This window comes from Cryptomeria japonica, chromosome 6, assembly GCF_030272615.1.
Source record: "Cryptomeria japonica chromosome 6, Sugi_1.0, whole genome shotgun sequence".
NCBI classification, from domain to species: Eukaryota; Viridiplantae; Streptophyta; class Pinopsida; order Cupressales; family Cupressaceae; genus Cryptomeria; species Cryptomeria japonica.
In genome coordinates, this window is record NC_081410.1 from 567,417,679 (window position 1) to 567,435,676 (window position 17,998).

General features: G+C 37.0%; 1 protein-coding gene across 3 annotated transcripts; it reads right to left on the minus strand.

The window, feature by feature from the left end:
• Window positions 1-2,212: 2,212 nt before the first annotated feature.
• Window positions 2,213-9,347, minus strand: LOC131049348 (sulfite exporter TauE/SafE family protein 5). 3 transcript variants are annotated; one of them, XM_057983394.2, is made up of 4 exons: window positions 7,957-9,345; window positions 3,493-3,624; window positions 3,231-3,377; window positions 2,213-3,090 (listed from the first exon to the last, which is right to left on the minus strand). In XM_057983394.2, the coding sequence occupies exons 1-4, from the start codon at window positions 9,013-9,015 to the stop codon at window positions 2,782-2,784; spliced, it is 1,647 nt and encodes a 548-aa protein (XP_057839377.2). In that variant the 5' UTR covers window positions 9,016-9,345; the 3' UTR covers window positions 2,213-2,781. The 3 variants fall into 3 exon arrangements, with proteins under 3 accessions (XP_057839377.2, XP_057839376.2, XP_057839378.2); XM_057983393.2 differs by having other exon boundaries at window positions 7,924-9,334; XM_057983395.2 differs by having other exon boundaries at window positions 2,666-3,090; window positions 3,184-3,377; window positions 7,924-9,347.
• Window positions 9,348-17,998: the final 8,651 nt, after the last annotated feature.

Here is a 17,998-nt window from a genome sequence, read left to right on the forward strand (position 1 = left end):
AACAAATGTGAAAGAATTTGAGCAATCGTTTTGGCCTTGATGAAAAGAATTATGAAAAGAATTATAATTGGTATATCAATATTCCCTTCCATAATTACACTATAAAGAAAGGCTACAAGTGGATCTTGCCTCACTTACCCATGATTCAAATTTTGAATTTGATAGATGGTCTCTTCAATCTCCCCAATTTCATCTAGAACTTGTAAGATTTCAATCAATAGGGTATTTTGGAGCATAAAATTGTTCAATTTGCCTATCATTTGCTATATTAGGCCTTGTCAATTGGCACATGTTTGATACATCTTGACATTTTCAATCAAAGATGTCCTTTTTGTGGAAAACCTAAAACTATATTCTACCTTTTGAAACATTGAGTTCATGCCCAAGATATGTGGCACTAGATACATGACTTTTTATAATCCTTAGGACCTAAATTGTTCACTTTGCACAATGTCATTCTAAAAGACACAACTGAATTTCCTAATAAATTGTACTAGTTGTGGTATGCTCTTGAACTATAGATTATTTTCTACATTTGTCCAAAGAAATACTTCTTTTCCATTTTGCTCAGTCTTCTACATATATTGATTTTTCTACTCCAAATGGCTGATTATTTTTAATGTGCTCATTCAAATCCAAGTTCAATCCATCAAGGTTGCATGCAAGCTTTGACATCTTGAAAAAAAAAATGGACCACTAGGGGAAATACCTATGCATGGTGACCAAAGTGCCACCTTCACCATCATTTACCAAATCCTCTTATCAATGTAGGAGGCACAACCACTTGGCGTCCACACATCACTATTGAGAAAATATTTATAGAGCCACCACCACCTAGATGGCAACATTTTGGTTGAACCACTCCTCCTCAACCTTCAAATAGCTAAAGTGGGTGGTCTCCACCTGCATAGACCCTGAATGATGTGAGTGGGCTCCTCTTGACAAAAGGAAGATTTCCTTGACTTCAACTTGGTATCTCTCAATTGAGATTTATCCAAAATCAAACTCAAGAGGTTCTCGAGGAAGATGAAATGATTGTTAATGATGGGTGGGAACCTATGGATGGTCACAAATTTAACAAATGATGGGTGGGATCTAACCCTAATGGACAAGACCTTCCCCCTGATATTGGTACATTGTCCTTGCAACTTAATATTTTTTTTGTATTAGAAATAAAAAAGATCACATCAAAAGTCCTTCCATGCAAAGTAAAAAGGATGTAGAATTCTATCAGAAGGACTAAAACATAGTATATCTAGATCATGCATACATTTCTTTTCATAACAAGCAGGACTCGATCATCTCAAACATATATCATAGGCTTGCTCTAACAAAATGCCCCAACCCTAGGCCTATATTGTTATATAGGTATCATAACAAAAAATTCCAAAACTCCTTGAAAATGTAGTTATAATATCAAATATATATATAGAGCATCCTTTAATATATTCATCATCCTTCCAATTTGTCAAATATACATATGTTATATAGAGGGTGACAACCATTGTGGTTACAAGAATTAACCAATTGTAATCTTAGAAGTAGTGGTTCAAATACAAATTTTCACCACTTTAATTGTTCTTTTTGAAGAATCACAAATGACACAATATGTACTAGACTGGCCCCAATTGCCCCAAGACACATTTTTGAAATTTAATTTCTATGAGCCTTCCAAGAGTGGAGTCCACTTAATTCTCGAGCACTCAACTAAGAATATAATAGAATTTGAGATCGCATGAATAAAAGCTTTTAACACATTAATATATGATATTTTTATTGAAAACAAAACATGACAATTTTATTCACCAAAAATCAAACATAAAATAAATTTGATAATAAAGATTCCAAATAAACTTAGTCGCATTACTTCAATGCGATAATCTTTTTAACAAACACTTCCAAATAGCCTCTAATAAGATTCAGAGCAAAATTATATCAAATGTGTCATAGGACACTTGAATCTTATACAATACCCAAAAAAACAATTTACAAAATACCAAGACAAAAATAAATTTTAAACCCTAGCCCAAAGAGACGTTGGGATCGGAGAGCCGCGCAGGAAGAAGTTTGAAAAATATCCTTTAAACGTCTTCAATTCATTATTATGCCGATTTGAAAACACGGGGACGGAAACAAGTTTACCAGTGACAGCTGGAAAAGATTAACTCCACGGAATCTGGCTATGAAATATACACTTTAGCCGGAGAAAAACTGAATTAACCAAAATCTAGTGGGCTATCATACAAAAGGGAATCCCTGGTTTAGGGAAGCTAGGCGGTGTCTTGCCCTGCAAAACCCCGCCCTGATTAGTCGGTATCGAAAGTGTCTGGTAGAAAACAGGTATTTCCATGGTACCCTTTATCTCGGTACTACTGCAATAGTCTAATGGCTAATGGGAACCCTTAATTCTCCCACAATAGTAGTTCTCATTACGATATGATTTTCTTCAGCATATGTTTCTGCTATTACATACCATGTTCCATCTTGGACAGTTAACTGTCATATATACATTTTTTCAGTCAAATTCAAGTGAATACCATAAAATTGCTCCCCAATTTATACAGCTGAAATGTTCCCAGCCCTAATCTGGTTTCGAGGGGTACCCCACCATATAAATGATGAACTAAATATGGCATCCAGTAGCTTGAATCAGTTTCAGTTCTCATTTAGTCTTGAACTTATTAATAAACTTTGCTACTAAGGTGTTCTTATATTGGAATTACGTCAAATACTTTAAACTGTAAGGTAAAGAGCTCAACTAATCCAAAATTTACAGAAGCTTCAGCATGGTGCTCTGAAACCCATATAATCTCCGTGTTGATATTGTCTCCATACGTCAATTGCTCCAAAGGTGGTCATAAGGATGGCACTTATGGCCATTACAGTGCTAACAGAGAAAATGATTAGGGAAACTCTCCCATGTTTCGTGATTGCTCGTTGGATGATGACAAGACCTAACGCTGAAGAAATAAAGCTTGCAATTGAGAAAAAAACTGCATGCTCCAAAGGTACCAATCCTAACAACAAAAACTGTGCTACAGACATGGAAGCAGAGAAAAACACCATGAATGCACATGTTGCAGCTGTTACCTGCCAATCAAATAGTGATCTGTTCAAGTATTTTACTGTAACCTAGATAAACACACTTTCATATGAAACAGCATAAAACGACAAACATCCTACCCGATTTGGCTCATGTCTAAGAGCTTTGCACAGTAAAACTGTGTTACCTGAGGTGACAGTCCAATTTGGAGAAGAAAAGGGTTTATAATCATTCCTCCCCCTACACCAAGCATACCTCCAAGCATTCCTGCTACCAATGCCATTGTTGAAAACAAAACTGTTTCACAACCTCTAGTAGTAGTTTTTGATGGTACCTGCACAGTAAGTAGGACTCTGACCATAAGAATCTATATTGATTCCACACTATACAGTATATAGTCTGCTCTTACAACCTAAAACGGTGAACCATCTGTAATACGTACACATCACCTTTTCATTGAAATGAATTCCTGAATTTCCAGATCGAGATGCCATGCAAAATGTCACTGCAAGAGCAAGAGGAATTTGAAGTCCCGATATAAGCCAGTATCCAAGTCCACATGGTTGTATGTGAAAGATATTCTGCTTTGCAATCAAAACATCTTCAGTAGCATGCAAATAATTGAAAATTCTGCAGTCTAACCTTGCATCGTTACTTAAACAACCATTCTCTTGTATTTATAGAATCCAAAAAAAGGTCCTGCCTTTATTAGTATGTTATAAGAGAACATTGCATGATAAGATGTGCAAATTTTATAACCTAATCAAGCTAGGTGATAAGGTAGTTGGTCTCCCAAATGCATCTGTTTTTATGAATTCGGCTTTTCAAGAAGCATCCCTTTAATGAATCGATCCTTAGAGGTCTGATGGTTCTGATTAGTAATGTCGTTTTTGTTTGCATGAACCTTACAATCAACCTACTCTTTAAGATATCCCGATTTCTATTATTGGAAATCAGACCTATGCATATCAAAACCCACAGCTGCTATGTAAATCTGGAGCTGGTCCCCTTCTTGATGCTCTGAATGGGAAATATGCCTTTCATTGTGATAATTATAAAATATTAAAATCTAATCAAAATAAATTTCTGGCTTTTGCATGAAGCTGCAAGACAGAGAAACACGATCACAGAAGCCAAAAGAATTTTTTTAATAATTGACTGTTTCATCTCCAGAAAAGCAGAGTTCAGAGGGAAATTGATTGAAAGAACGAGAGATATTATATTAATGTATCAAATACTTTAGGGGAACTTAGCATATCTAGGATTCTGACCTGTGAACTGGGGACTCACTACATATATGCCCTGGATAAGGATGTTTTGGCACTATGTTAGACTGTAGTAGTTTGTGGATCAGATATCCTACTCCTTACATGAATGCCTTAAAAAGTATGGTAAGCAGAAATAGCTACAAAAGGGGATATTAGAGTGTAGAAATAGCTTCAAAAGGAAAGGTTAGAGTGTATGCCATTTCGACACAAACTGCACTATATGAATGGTGCAGACTTAATGTGGTGTAGTTGAAAGGTTGGATATCCTACTCCCTACCAGATTTGCCTAAACAAGGAATTCAGGAAAAATTGGATGCTAAAGATTTCTGAGGAAGTTAAAATATTGGAGATTTTCACCCTCTCACCGGGCACAGAACTAATGATGCACCCTCACAATTGATGCGGTACATTTTGTAGGTCATATATCCTACTCCATAAAAGGAGCACCTAAAAAGTACAGTAAGTAGAAATAGCAACTAAAAGATAGTTTAGGATATAAAGAGTATGTGACCCACAACATGCATATTGTCAATTGAGAAGACTCAATCCATAGAAGTGTAAGTAGATTGACCTGGCTGGATGTGGTGTAGTTTGTGAGTCCAATTTCCTACTCCTAAAGGTTTTCCTTAAAAAGCTTATAGATATCCAATGGAGCTGTTGTCTTCTAGTTAGTGCCATTCAGTTCAAACAAAGGTACAGAATACAAATGGAATTTGTTTCCACTCTAAGCCATGTATAAAAGCGTGTTTTTTTTTTATCTAGGCAGGAATAACTATTCCTACCTGCAGTGTACCAAGAGGGATTTAAAAGAAGTGTAAACCTTAAAACAAATGAAACACATGAAATAAGCTACATCACTGTGTTTACATAACTTCTTATCTCGGCATCCTCTAAGTACGCACATCAGATAAAATGAAACCCACAAAAGCACCAGTATATTCAACTCCTCCGTAAAATCAACTGTAGCCCCTTTTTCTATTGAAGAGGGGTTTCAATAAACTCTTTCTACTGTCTTGGGACAATATGGAAAGGCACCTAAATATGAAAAAGAAAGGCTAAAGTTCACTTCCAATATATAGAATTTGGTTTTCGTGTATAAAGGATCCTTGGTCTCCCAAACACAGTGTGCTCCAACCAAAGATCACCTTTTGTTGAGTATATTTGCAATACTTTAAAATCTTAAATGCAGAATGTAAATTGACAAAAATCAATCAGAGTCTACCTAGAATGCACAGTAACATCTCTAGTCCTTTCTATTTTTATTTAAATTGCACAACTAGTAAATAATGTATAAGAGAAAGCAACTTTTAATTCCCAAATCAAACTAGTAAGTGATGTATAAGAGAAAGCAGCTTTTAATTCCCAAATCAAAAATAATAATACCATGAATGCAACTATAAGAATTCGGAAACTCCAAGATACAATCTAAATGAACAAGAAGCTATGAATGAATTCCAAAATCCACAAGAGAAAAAATGAAAACTGGAATGCTGTAACTGTGTAGATATTCCTTCAAAGTGGACTCTACCAACTGAAACCCTCAGATTTCCAAAGGAAATCCAATCCACCTACCTGAGTTCTGGATTCCATTGTTAAGTGTAAGTAGAAAGAGGACAGTCTTGATTCATATACCGATGGCTAATAGCTGCAAATAACTACTGATGTGAACTGGCTAAGAAGACAGTGCTAGAGCAGAAAAAAAGGATGGGGATGTAGAAGGGAAAGACTGCCATAGTATGCCTCCTGTAGAAATAACAGGTAGATTTGTTGGCAGTTCCAAAAATCCTTGAAGCAAAAAGCGAGAGATGAGAGATAAGAAGCAGTAAAACGAGAATATGGCTCTCCCCTTCATTAGTAGAATTTCAGCACCAAACTAGTAGAGGCATGATGCGGGAAAAGAACAGAGAATACTCAGCCTCGTGAGGATTACTTATAAAAGAAGTGGAAAATTGTAGTGAACCAATCAAATCATATTTGCTGGAAAATAATAGATAGAATATTGGACCTTGCGGATTGCATGTAATTTAATAGCAGAAGGTCGCAGTACACTAATCCAGGCGAAGTTTGAAAAATTCTATTGCAAAGGTATGAGTGCAATAATGGTATACCGTATAAGCATGAGATAGGGAATATATTGGGTCAGTTGTGTTTATATAGAACTATTCAGGGTTGGACTAGGAATGATATAATCCTCCCAAATAGAAAGAGTTAAAATCAAACCTAATGAAAACAGTTGTTAAGAGTGAGATAAGACAAAGATGCAAAATTCAGGCAACAGAAAACAAACACTATTGATTGAAAACTAACCATGGTGTGCATCATTGATCCGGTCTTCAATTCATATGGTCATCTGTGTCCTATAATTCACTCTTGATGGTCCTAGCAGCAGCTCGCCATCAAGGGTGAGCTCTAGGACACAGTAGCTGTTTGACTCTAATTTGCTACATATGAAGGACTCAGTGGGTGAAGTAGAAATAGCAGAAAATGGAGTTGAGAAAGAAATAGGTGGGGGGTGAAGGATGGGGGAGGGGCAGAGAGAGAGGATCAGATCTCCTTTTCGAGCAGGAGAGTATTTAGAAGGAAATAGGTGGAGAGAGAGAGAGAGAATTCCGTGTATATGTGAATGGATCGGCATCAATGTAGTAATTTGAGTGTCAGATATCCTACTCCTCACAGGACTTCCTGTGAAGTGTAAACTACAGAAGGAAAAGACAGCTACTAAAAAACAGCTTGAATATCTGAGATTCAACCCGTGGCAATGGATTGGCAGTGATATAACACAGGTAACAGTTTAGATATCCTACTTTCTAAAGGACCATCTACAAAGAATTCTCATGCAGTTTCATTTAGAAGAATTCTTCCTAAAATAAAATAAAAATGATACATAGGAAAGACAACTGCCAAAATTGAGTTTAGGACACCTAAGATTCCCACGTCAGAGCCGAAAGATTTTTTTTCTTGCATGTGGGAATGGATTGGCATAGTTAAGGTGGTGCAGTTTATGGATCAGAAAACATACTCCGGAAAAGAATACCTAAAAAGTACAGTAACTACAATTTTACAATAGCAACTAAAGGGCAGCTTAAGATATCCAAGTTTATAACACTCAAACTACATCAAATAAACGGTGCAGTCTTAATGGTGTGTAGTTTGTAGGTCAGATATCCTACGCAGGAAAGCAATGTGTAAAACAACCACTGGCTATTCTAACGGCTGTGGTCTAGCGGTTAGTGCCACCCGGTGCAATCCCAGAGGGCAAGCTCCCTACATTAATGCAGGGTTCAGAGTACATTTTTTTTAAATGGAGATTTTTTCACCCAGACTTACATGCATGAAAGTGTGCTTAGGACAATTCTAAAATGGAGGTTTGTTCCATTCCAGGCCATCTTTGTAAGCGTGTTGATCATATACCTTAAGACAGAACATGGAAATAAAAGAGGACTGCATCAACATGTTTATATACCTTCTATTGGTCTACTCCCAGTATAAGCACTAAATGAAATAAAACCCCCACAAAGAGCCAGTAAAATCAATTATACGTGTTATAAACTTCTAATTACAATGTACCAAGATGTTTCAGAATTAGTGTAAACCCTAAAAGAATGTACACACCCAAAAATAGACTGCACCATCATGTTCACATGCCTTCTTATATTGGCCTCCTCTGAGTATGTTCACCAAATAAAATGAAACCCACACAAGCACCAGTAAAGTCCATTCCTTCACGGGAACAGCTGAAGATTGCATCCGCTTTCCATTTAAAAGTGGTACCTGCAGACTCTTTCTACCTTCTTCAGACACGATACTGGAAGGCAGTTGCATTATAATGTCCTCTGACTGTGTTTCATCACTTCTTCGTTTATCGATTCCATTGCATATTTCTTTTGGGGTTCCATTGTGATAATCTAAGATGAGATTTCTTGATGAACTCTCCAGGGCATTTTCTTGGAGTATCTCACCTTCATGAGCCATAGACAATGTATAGTTTTTCTCTGTGTCAAGTTCAGATTTTCTTTGGTAATGAAATGTCTCTGTTTGCCACTGCCTGAGTGCACTCTTGCAACTAGAGAAGGTAATAACTGAAAGAAATGAAGCAAGCAGGGAAGTAATAAGCCATTCAGGAAACATCACGTTACCGATGACTCCCAGGCTTATGCCCAGCAGCATATTAGGCTGGAGGAGCAGGGCAATTTCATAGTCTATCAGAGGCTCATGATTGAAGTCAGGATGGCCTCTAGGGATATAGTATATCACACTAGCAATGGAACCCCCCAAGACCATGAAAGCTGACAGTGCTGCCGAGGTTCTGCTGTCAAACTGCAATACCAAATTCAGAATTGGGATAAATAGCCCACCACCACCAATTCCCCCAGCACTGGCAACACTCGCTGCAGCAACTGTCAAGACGGTCGCTGATACAGTTCTTAATCCAAACCTAAGAGGGGGCCACCTGGGTCCTATATTTGTATCATTAGCCTTCTGTTTTTGCCACTGGGAAGCCATGCCTAAAACGTTTCGCCATGTGGGTGGTGCTGTCTTGGTATCATGGCAATCCAATTGAGCGATTTCTTCAGATGAGGCATCGCTCCAATATTCTCGAAATGACCCAGCAGCATCCAAATTGGCTGCAAAACTGCAAGCTTCAAGAGAAATCAATGCCAGAAACGCTGCCACCCAAAAAGGCAGTATCCATGACACTTTCATGGCTTGTTATACTAGTAATCTTGAAATATGAAAGCAGAGGATTTTATCTTTCGTATTGCTGTTGATTCACACAACAATTCTATTAGCAAATTTTTAATGCAATATGCCAAATACCTTGATCGCCACACTTGAAAACCATCTGCAATATGACCCCCCTATGCATGCAAATTTTGTTTTAGATTTCTTGTCATCTTCAATTTCACACTACAGTATATCTTATCCACTTGGGTGGATTCCAGGAGGGGCACCAATATGTAAGATCGCACTACATAGCGAGAGGCCGGCTAAAGATGACACCTACATGCCTCATTAAGGCCGATCTAAATCACACCGAATAATTCCCAGATCATAAAATGCCAAAAAAGTATAATTTTTAAGCTTCACCTAAGTTGGAAGGACGTCCTTTTCAGAGCACAAACTCCACTATAGTAAGTGGATTGCATTTGTCTCTACAGTTTAATATTTTATGGACTAAGAGGTAGAGACTGAAGGTTATTTATTTATTAAAGGATTTGTTTAGAGGTCGATATCTTGTAGACAATAAAGATCTTTATTGTATAATGGGAAATAAATAGGTCTAAAAGGTTAACAGACATTTGGGAAGAGGGGATATATATCTTTTGTATGGTCTAGAGTCAAAAAGTGGAAATATAAAACTACTTTATTTTAGATTATCTTTGTCAAATATATAAATAATTTAGCAGATTCAGCAAGAAGAATGTTTGCAGAATGAGAAAGTTCATTATGAAGATTAACAATTCACAAAGTAAAAATAGGCCCGCTTTCTTATTGGTCATCTTGATCTCATAGACATTAAAAGTTTGAACCTTGATAGATGTGTTAATCAAATAACATATTATTATGTCAACAATCATTTATACTCAACCAATTGAATTACAAGCATTTAATATATAATTATAAAACAGTTTTAATTGAAAGAATGTGCCTCCTTAGAAATCCCACAAATAGCTTCTGTAGATTTTCACACGTCAATGTGGTTTCCGTACTTGCTATTATTAGTGCAATTTATATATGTGGAGCATCAGTACACGTCCTTATTATGCTCTTTGCAGTGGCATTGATTTTTTCAATATATTTGATTGTCTTTTATCTTTAAACTATACTTAATTCAACCGTACTCATATATTTTAAAATAGTTGCCTTGGCTTTATTAATAAAGTTAAATATAATGGGAAATTGTTGGAAGATTTAATAGTATTTTAGACTATTTATATGAAATGGTTTACTATTCAATCTATATCAAATAATATTAATTATAATTTTTTAATACAATACAATATAAATATTATTGTAGATATCTAAATTACATCATTTTTATGATAGTTTTATAATTAATTCATTCAAATCAATTTTTTTACATCATCCTATTAATTTAATAAATTTGTTTCATGTTATGAGATCTCATATATTAATTAAATCAATTTTTTCTTAATTAATTCATTTTTAATTGATTAATTAATTGGCAATGTTATTGTCTCAATTATTAATTAATCAATTTTAATTCTCATATTTATCCTTTAACCTTATCTTCTAGATTAATTAATAACAATCAATTTTCAAATCAATGCACTCAAAATTAATTAATCATAAAAGTAATTAATTAAGTATTCTTTCATGCATTCCGTAAATAAAAATCTATGCACACATATATAATTAATTATGAAAATAATCGATTAATTACCCTTGCATGTCATCCTCCAATGTCAACTTCTCTTATTCACACAAAATTTTAAATTTCTATTATTTTATATGTGCACAAATCTTAAATGGAATAAAGTAAACAAGGGACACAATGGTTAGTGTTGATTGGTGAGAGAGATAAATATATAGAGGGAAAGATGTTGAGAAGGGAAGAGGAAGAGGGATGTGGAGAAATACATAAAAGTAGCTATCATTTGTTTAGGTCTAGAGGCATTCTACAATGACATCAAGTGTTGAAGTGTAAATATGTTTTTGATTAGGAAAGCAGGGATTAACCAAACCCTGACACGTTACAAAAGGAACAAAACAGGGGTGCTCACCCCAAAGTACAAAGGAGGCCACAACAGGGCACTCCCGTCACACATGTCCAAAGGACCATAAGCAACACCAGTCAAAAGGTTGTGGAAGGAATAGGGGACCACGAGGAACAGACAACCCAAAGGCCAATAGGCCAAACCCGAAACTAAAGCAAGAGACTCCTAGAGATAAGAACAAAGAAGACAACCCACAAAGTGGGCCAACCTTACGAGGGGGGAAGGGAGGCTCCCCAAGTCAGGTAGAAGATCAAAACGGTCACACCCCAGCAAGAAGTCAATCCTCCAATAGCAAAACTCCTTTTCACCTCAATAGAAAGGGAGCCCACTTCCATAGGAGCAGAGAAGGAGAAGACCAACATACTAGAGAACCAATCATGAATTCAATTAATAACCAATCAGCCGCAGAGGAGAGAAGACCATCATCCTCTTTCACATAGCAAGTCACCACCTCTATAGGGAACACAACCACCTCCATAGGAATCACGAAAGAAGAAGACGAGAACCAACGAGGCCAAGCTCGCACCACAACAAACAGAACACAACCACCTCCATAGGAATCACGAAAGAAGAAGACAAAACCAACGAGGCCAAGCTCGCACCACAACAAACGGAACACTCCCCACCTCAAAAGGGAAAAAATCGAACTCCATAGAGGCTTTAAAGGCGAGCACAATCGTGAAACTAGAAGCAATCCATAACCAAAAACCAACATAGGCAAGGGGCCTTTGAAAACTAACAACAAACCCTTGGCTATCAAAGATAACAAGACTAGTGTCCGTACAAACCAAAATAAACAGTCTCAATGAAAAGACGAAAAGCAACCCAATGGTGTTGGAAGTAACCACCACAGTCCAACTCCAAAAGGCAAGACACCTACCACTTGAATCTTAAACAAGCACTATCATCGAAACCGCAGCAAAAAACCAAGAGCCACCCACAAGTCTCTACAAGATCCATGAAGGAAGTACCCCCACTGTAGTCCATTTTAACACTGAAGGCATTCATCGCCAGGCAATCCCTATAAGGACACTAAAAGAAATGCCCCAAACACCCCACATTACCCATTCCAGCAGGGGTCCAAAGAAACCATTGCAACTTAAACAAGCACCACACAAAAACATCCAAGACAGAGAGATCCAGTGGCACACACCAAACCACCACTTCATACGCAAGCATGTGAAACCAACAACACAACTTAGTCACCATACCACGTCCCGGGTCCCTAGGCTGTAGGTATCCACACACAACCAAATGACCTCCAACCCAAATGCCAAGTATGTCCATGCACAAATCAGTCACAAAGACCTTGAGAGATAAACTCAAAGAAAAGACCCACTCAACCAACAAGAACAAAGCAGGTAACCTCCAAGCGACACCAAAGGTCACGAGAGCCAAAAAAAGAGCCATGAAAGCAACAATTACTACTCCCATGCACAAGGTCAACATCAACAGACCTTTGAGGCAACCACAACCAAGAAGAAAGGTCAGAAGCCCCAAAATATTGCATCTGAGAGACACAACAACACCCATAACAGACCACCAAAATCGCACCATAGTGAACATAGGACCACAAGTTGTCCATGCCCCCAAGAAAGCACCACACAAGTTTAGTGTCACACAAACACCCATAGATGACAACACCACTGAAGGAAAGTGGGGTGTGCAAACAATGGGGGAAGGAGAGTTTGCAGAGCCACCTGTGGAGCCCCGTAAAGACAATGTGCTCGGGTACCACATCAATCCCAGAGCAACAAATTAGAAACATTCACTAGCAAGGGAGACTATCTTCTCATGCTACATACATGGGAAAAGGAGAGCCAACATCCTCCACAGACGGAAGACCCAACCCCCATCCACAGTGACACAAGTAATGAGCTCAATAAAGTCAGCATCCACACCTCCCTTGTAGCCAAAACCGCCAAAAAAGGTGGGGGGAACCCTCCAACCACGCAAAATCTTGGAGGGACAAAGGGCCTACACAAAGGGCCATTAGAGTAGAGGATCTCCCTCAACAACTTTGGTAGGGTGCATCCCCAAGGAAACAACAGGCCACAATGACCTGTAATCGTGCAACCAAGCAGCCTCCAGAAGACTACAACAATGGGGCCAGGAGAGGCCAGAAGCATGCACAGGGCAACGAAAACCCAACACCAGAACTGGTTGAGCTTCATCATCCACTTCACCATCTTCATCGCCATCCACTAGAGTTGGTTGATCTCCATCTTCCTCTGCTCCAACTTCTCCACCATCGCATTTAGTTTGAAATTCTCTGTTTCCCGCTCCTTCGCTTCACTCCGCCATTCCTTCTCAATAATATTAATGTTGCCCGAAGTGTAAATATGTTAATAAAATATCTTACCTTTTATTTTAAATTTGAAATCATTTAAATACCAAAGTATTAAAATTTCAAATGTAATATTTAATAATAAATATAGATATAAAAATTTATATGAATCAATTTTTTTTCACATGGGCTTTCTTTTTTAAACATTTTTTTAATTTGTTTTGTTTTGTTAATGCATTGAAAACTGCATACACATAATAGCCATATTTTATGTGCTTGGGATCTAGAAAAGGTTTGCAACAATCAAAGCACCCCGCAAAATGACATTGGGAGCTAGGGAAATGGAACAGATAATTGGAAATAAAACATTCTGGCTTTTGTCAACATTTGCCACTTTCTTGAGATTGTCTAGCTTCATTTCAAAACTCCATTTCATTCAATGCCCTTGCCCAATGAGGAAATATTTTAATCCTCCAATGCCAAAACAACATCGCACCTTGCAAATTATCTCACCTAGACCATCATCTAGCGATTCTTTTGGTTTCCTTCAAGGACTAGGTGAAAAATCCAGAGGACTTGCTCCGAGTAGTAGTGATTGTTTTTGTGAGAAAGATCTAGACGAATCACATTGCAACCATCACCCAAATATGTTGGAGAAGTATACATTCGGTCTATGTAGAAGAAACCCTAATTTTCGTAAACATCCTTTCAATCATCACACATACATCGTTGTCATAGGAGGAGGGTTTGATATCTAACGAGAAGGAGTTATAGTTCTCAACAAAGCAAGGGTAGGACTCATAATCATAAGCCAATACAATAGCACTGGATTCCCAAAATACAATCACTGACCCAAAGACCTATGGTTTTAGTAAATAATATGAATCAAAGGAAAGAGGAAAACCTTGTTGAAGGACTGAAGATTACTTTCGCGGAGGAAGCACTCATTACCCAAGTTCAAGTTTTTAGAGATAGAGTGCTCATTGGTATGTTATGGAACCATATTCCTTCCAAGTTAGAGTTATTCGACTAGATGGAGTATCATTGGAAAGGGGTTTGCAATGTTTTTTTCTTAGAATGGGAACTAGGTTTTTTGTAACCATTTTTAAAGATAGTGACAATAGGGACCAAACCCTTAGGAGGAAAGCTTGGTTCATGGATGGAGTAGGTCTATACACTTAATCATGGATCTAATTATCTATATCCCCTATTAAATTCATCCTCGTGTGGATCTAATTGCATTCTTTACCTCTTGAATATAGAGAAAGAGAAATACTGGAAATTTTGGGCAATAAAATATGGATATTTATGAAGCTTGACAATGTTTTCTTTGAAGAACTTGAAGCCCTAGTTCAAATTCATGTCATTCTTGATGCCCACTAACTCTTTCCCAAATCGGTAAATATACACTCTAGAATGGGTATATGTAATCAAGAGATTCTTGTTGAAAATCCATTGTCGGTATGTTCCAAATGCCATCACAAGGGTCATCTCAGAGCAAATTGCATATGGAAGGAAAACTTATCTAAAATTGATTTTAGATCTTTCCTTCAAATGGAAATAGAGGAAGATCAAGAAATAGTATTGGATGATAGAGAGGAAAAAGACCAATTGTTGTTTCTGGAAATTGAATGGAGGGGTATAGAAATAGTCCTACAAATAGAGATAGAACCTACAATGAAATTGGAATTAATATCTTGCACAAATATAGTGATGGACTTGCATAAAAACAAGCACCTTGGAGAAGGCCTGTAGCTAGAAAGGGATCAAGAAGGCAGAGCCACAAAAGGGAATGATATAGAACCTAATACCCTAGAGGTAGTCAACAAGGAACTTACTTTGAAAGATACACAAAAGTATAAATTAATAATTTTGGTTGACAAGAGGAAGGATATAACAAACCTGTTTTATTCCCAATGGTGTAAAAATCTAGTAAGATCATAGGGGATTATGGAGAACACTGAGAATGCACAAATACAATCAGAAGGAGTAACAACAATCCCCTCCATTAGCTAGTCACAAGATGAAATGCAACAACTCTCAAAAGAAAAGGAACAATGTGAAGTTTATCAAATTAACTAAAATTTATTAGAGAAAAGATTGGAGGGGGATTATGGAGAACACTAAGAATGCACAAATACAATTAGGAGTAACAACAATCACCTCCATTAGCTAGTCACAAGATGAAATGCAGCAACCCTTAGAAGAAAAGGGATAATGTGAAGTTTATCAAATTAACCAAAATTTATTAAAGGTAGACAAAGGTGTATTTTTCCTAAATAGAGAGGATTTGATAAACCCTACATGGAATGACCAAGTACAATACCAACTACACCAATACATGCTATCTCAAAAAGTGCAAAGCATTCGCCATTGGAGAATCCCCTTAAGGAAGAATTTGTTGCAGAAATAGCCAATAGAGTAGGTCTCTAGAAAATCTCATAAATTGAAAAGGAGTTAGCTATGGGGGATAATGAATTAGATAAGGGAAAGTTATTCCTGAAAGAGGTAGAAAAGGGCGTGGAAAACCCAAAAAATGAGGCTTCAAGTTTTGACTACTCTCAAACACTCTATGTTTCTCAAACCACTAGATCACAATCTTCAATTAACAAAACTCCAAGTAGAAAGGACTGCAAATTGGCAGCCTGTAAAGCCCAAAAAGAGGTAGTGATATGGATTCAAACTAAATTGGACAAAGTTATTCACTCAATAGGAAATAAATCTCAAAGACTGAGAAGAGCATGCTACTCTTCTTGCAACTAACGAAGATCCTTTCATCTTGTCCTAACTCCCCTGTGACTCCTAATCTTGCCTCTATAGATATGCCATAGAAAGCTACCTCCTATGAGGCTAAGAAGATGAGGAAGGCCCAAGGTCCCCACCCCTTGTAAAAAAAAAGAGAATTAAGGTTGACAATGAGGTTGAAATGGAGGTTGGGAAGGATGTTAGTAAAAGTGTTAGTGCCAATTGTAGGCGCTCTAATAGACTAGCGAGCAGCTCAATGGGAAGTGTTGCTAAGTAGAATTTGGTGGGTTATGAGGAAGATTATGATGAGGAGCACTCTAGTGAGAATGAGGATGTTGAGGAAATTGAGGAGACTGAAGATGACACCTAGAAAGCTAGTAGTTTGGCTAAATCAACTGATGAGGGTTCAAATCAGAGTCACAAGACTAAATCCTTGGACCTTACCCTGGATGTGATACTAGATGAGGTGGTGCAAAAAGGGGATAATGTGAATGATTGTGCAATGTGCAAATCTATGGCAACAGATTTGGATGCTTAAAGAAGAAGGTGACAAAGCTAAAAAAAAAAGATGATGAGTCTTGTGGATGATCCATAGTTTGGCTACCTCAATGTGCCTGATGTTGATGAAGGTTCTTGGCAGGGATGTGGACACTAAATGGAACTATAAGGAACTGTTTAAGTTCCTTACTAAAGATTGGAGCAATGTGCTCAAGTAGGCTGGGTAGGCTAGTTCTTTATGGTCTTTTTATGGTCTCTTTCTAGTTTTATAACCCCGATTCGATGTTATATACTGGTTTATATATTTGATGCTAAGATTTTTATACTCACAGTTACCATTAGTAAATTCTACTAGTTTAATGCTTATGTGTTTTTACTCTTAATGTTGTCTGAGGGCTATTAGTGTAAGGGCCAACACCCTTGTTTTTATTGCTTACTAATATCAAAAACATACTAACAAACCTAACAAATAATGTAATATTCCTAACAGTTCCATAATAATTAAATGAGTTGTTATTAGAAATCACTTTATATTACACACCATTATTCTAAAATATGTGGGCATATATAAACACAAGAATACATATATCACACATGTATTTGATTTTATAAACATCGGGTACATTTATTTATATGCATGGGTATATATATGTATATGTTTTTATGTTTACATGTTTTTACTAGCATATGAAGTCATATATGTACATGTAAATATATAAAAACATTTGCCCTTACTATTGAAGTGTTATTAACTATACCACACACAATAATTACCACTTGACACTAATTAGGTTCTCATAGCTAAAATACATTTTTCATGTAGTTGAGAAATGTAGAAAATGAAACCAAACTGTAACTCAAATTTTGATGAGAAAGACATGAAATCATATTTCATTCACCAAATTGAATTCACGAAAAGTAGTTATTAATGTTTGAGTGTGTGTACATTCTCAGACTTTTGATGATCATGATTTTTCTCTTGGATCTACTTTCCTCTCTTTGATGATACTCTCCCTCTCATCCTGTTAAGGTTTGGACAAAACAAAGCAATAAACAATATTAAATATAATGTAAAATTAATGGCAAAAAACCCCTTGTTAATGGGGCCAAGAAGGTTGATCTCCCTATTAACCCATGGGCAAATGTGGTGTGCCCCTGAGCTTGGGTGGGTCAAGATCATTTTTTATGGGGCCACAAAGGGAAACCCCAAGGCCAGTGGTGTTGGGTGAATCGCACGAGACCACAATGGCCTCGTTCTTACAAAAAGGTCAGAGTTTTTAGGGGTGACCACAAACAACATTGTGAAGTTTAGCACTGCACTCCTAGGATTGCAATTGGCCAAGGATCTAAATGTGAGACATCTCCACCTTAAAGGAAAATCACTAATAACAATCAATGCAATTTGGAAAAATTCCAC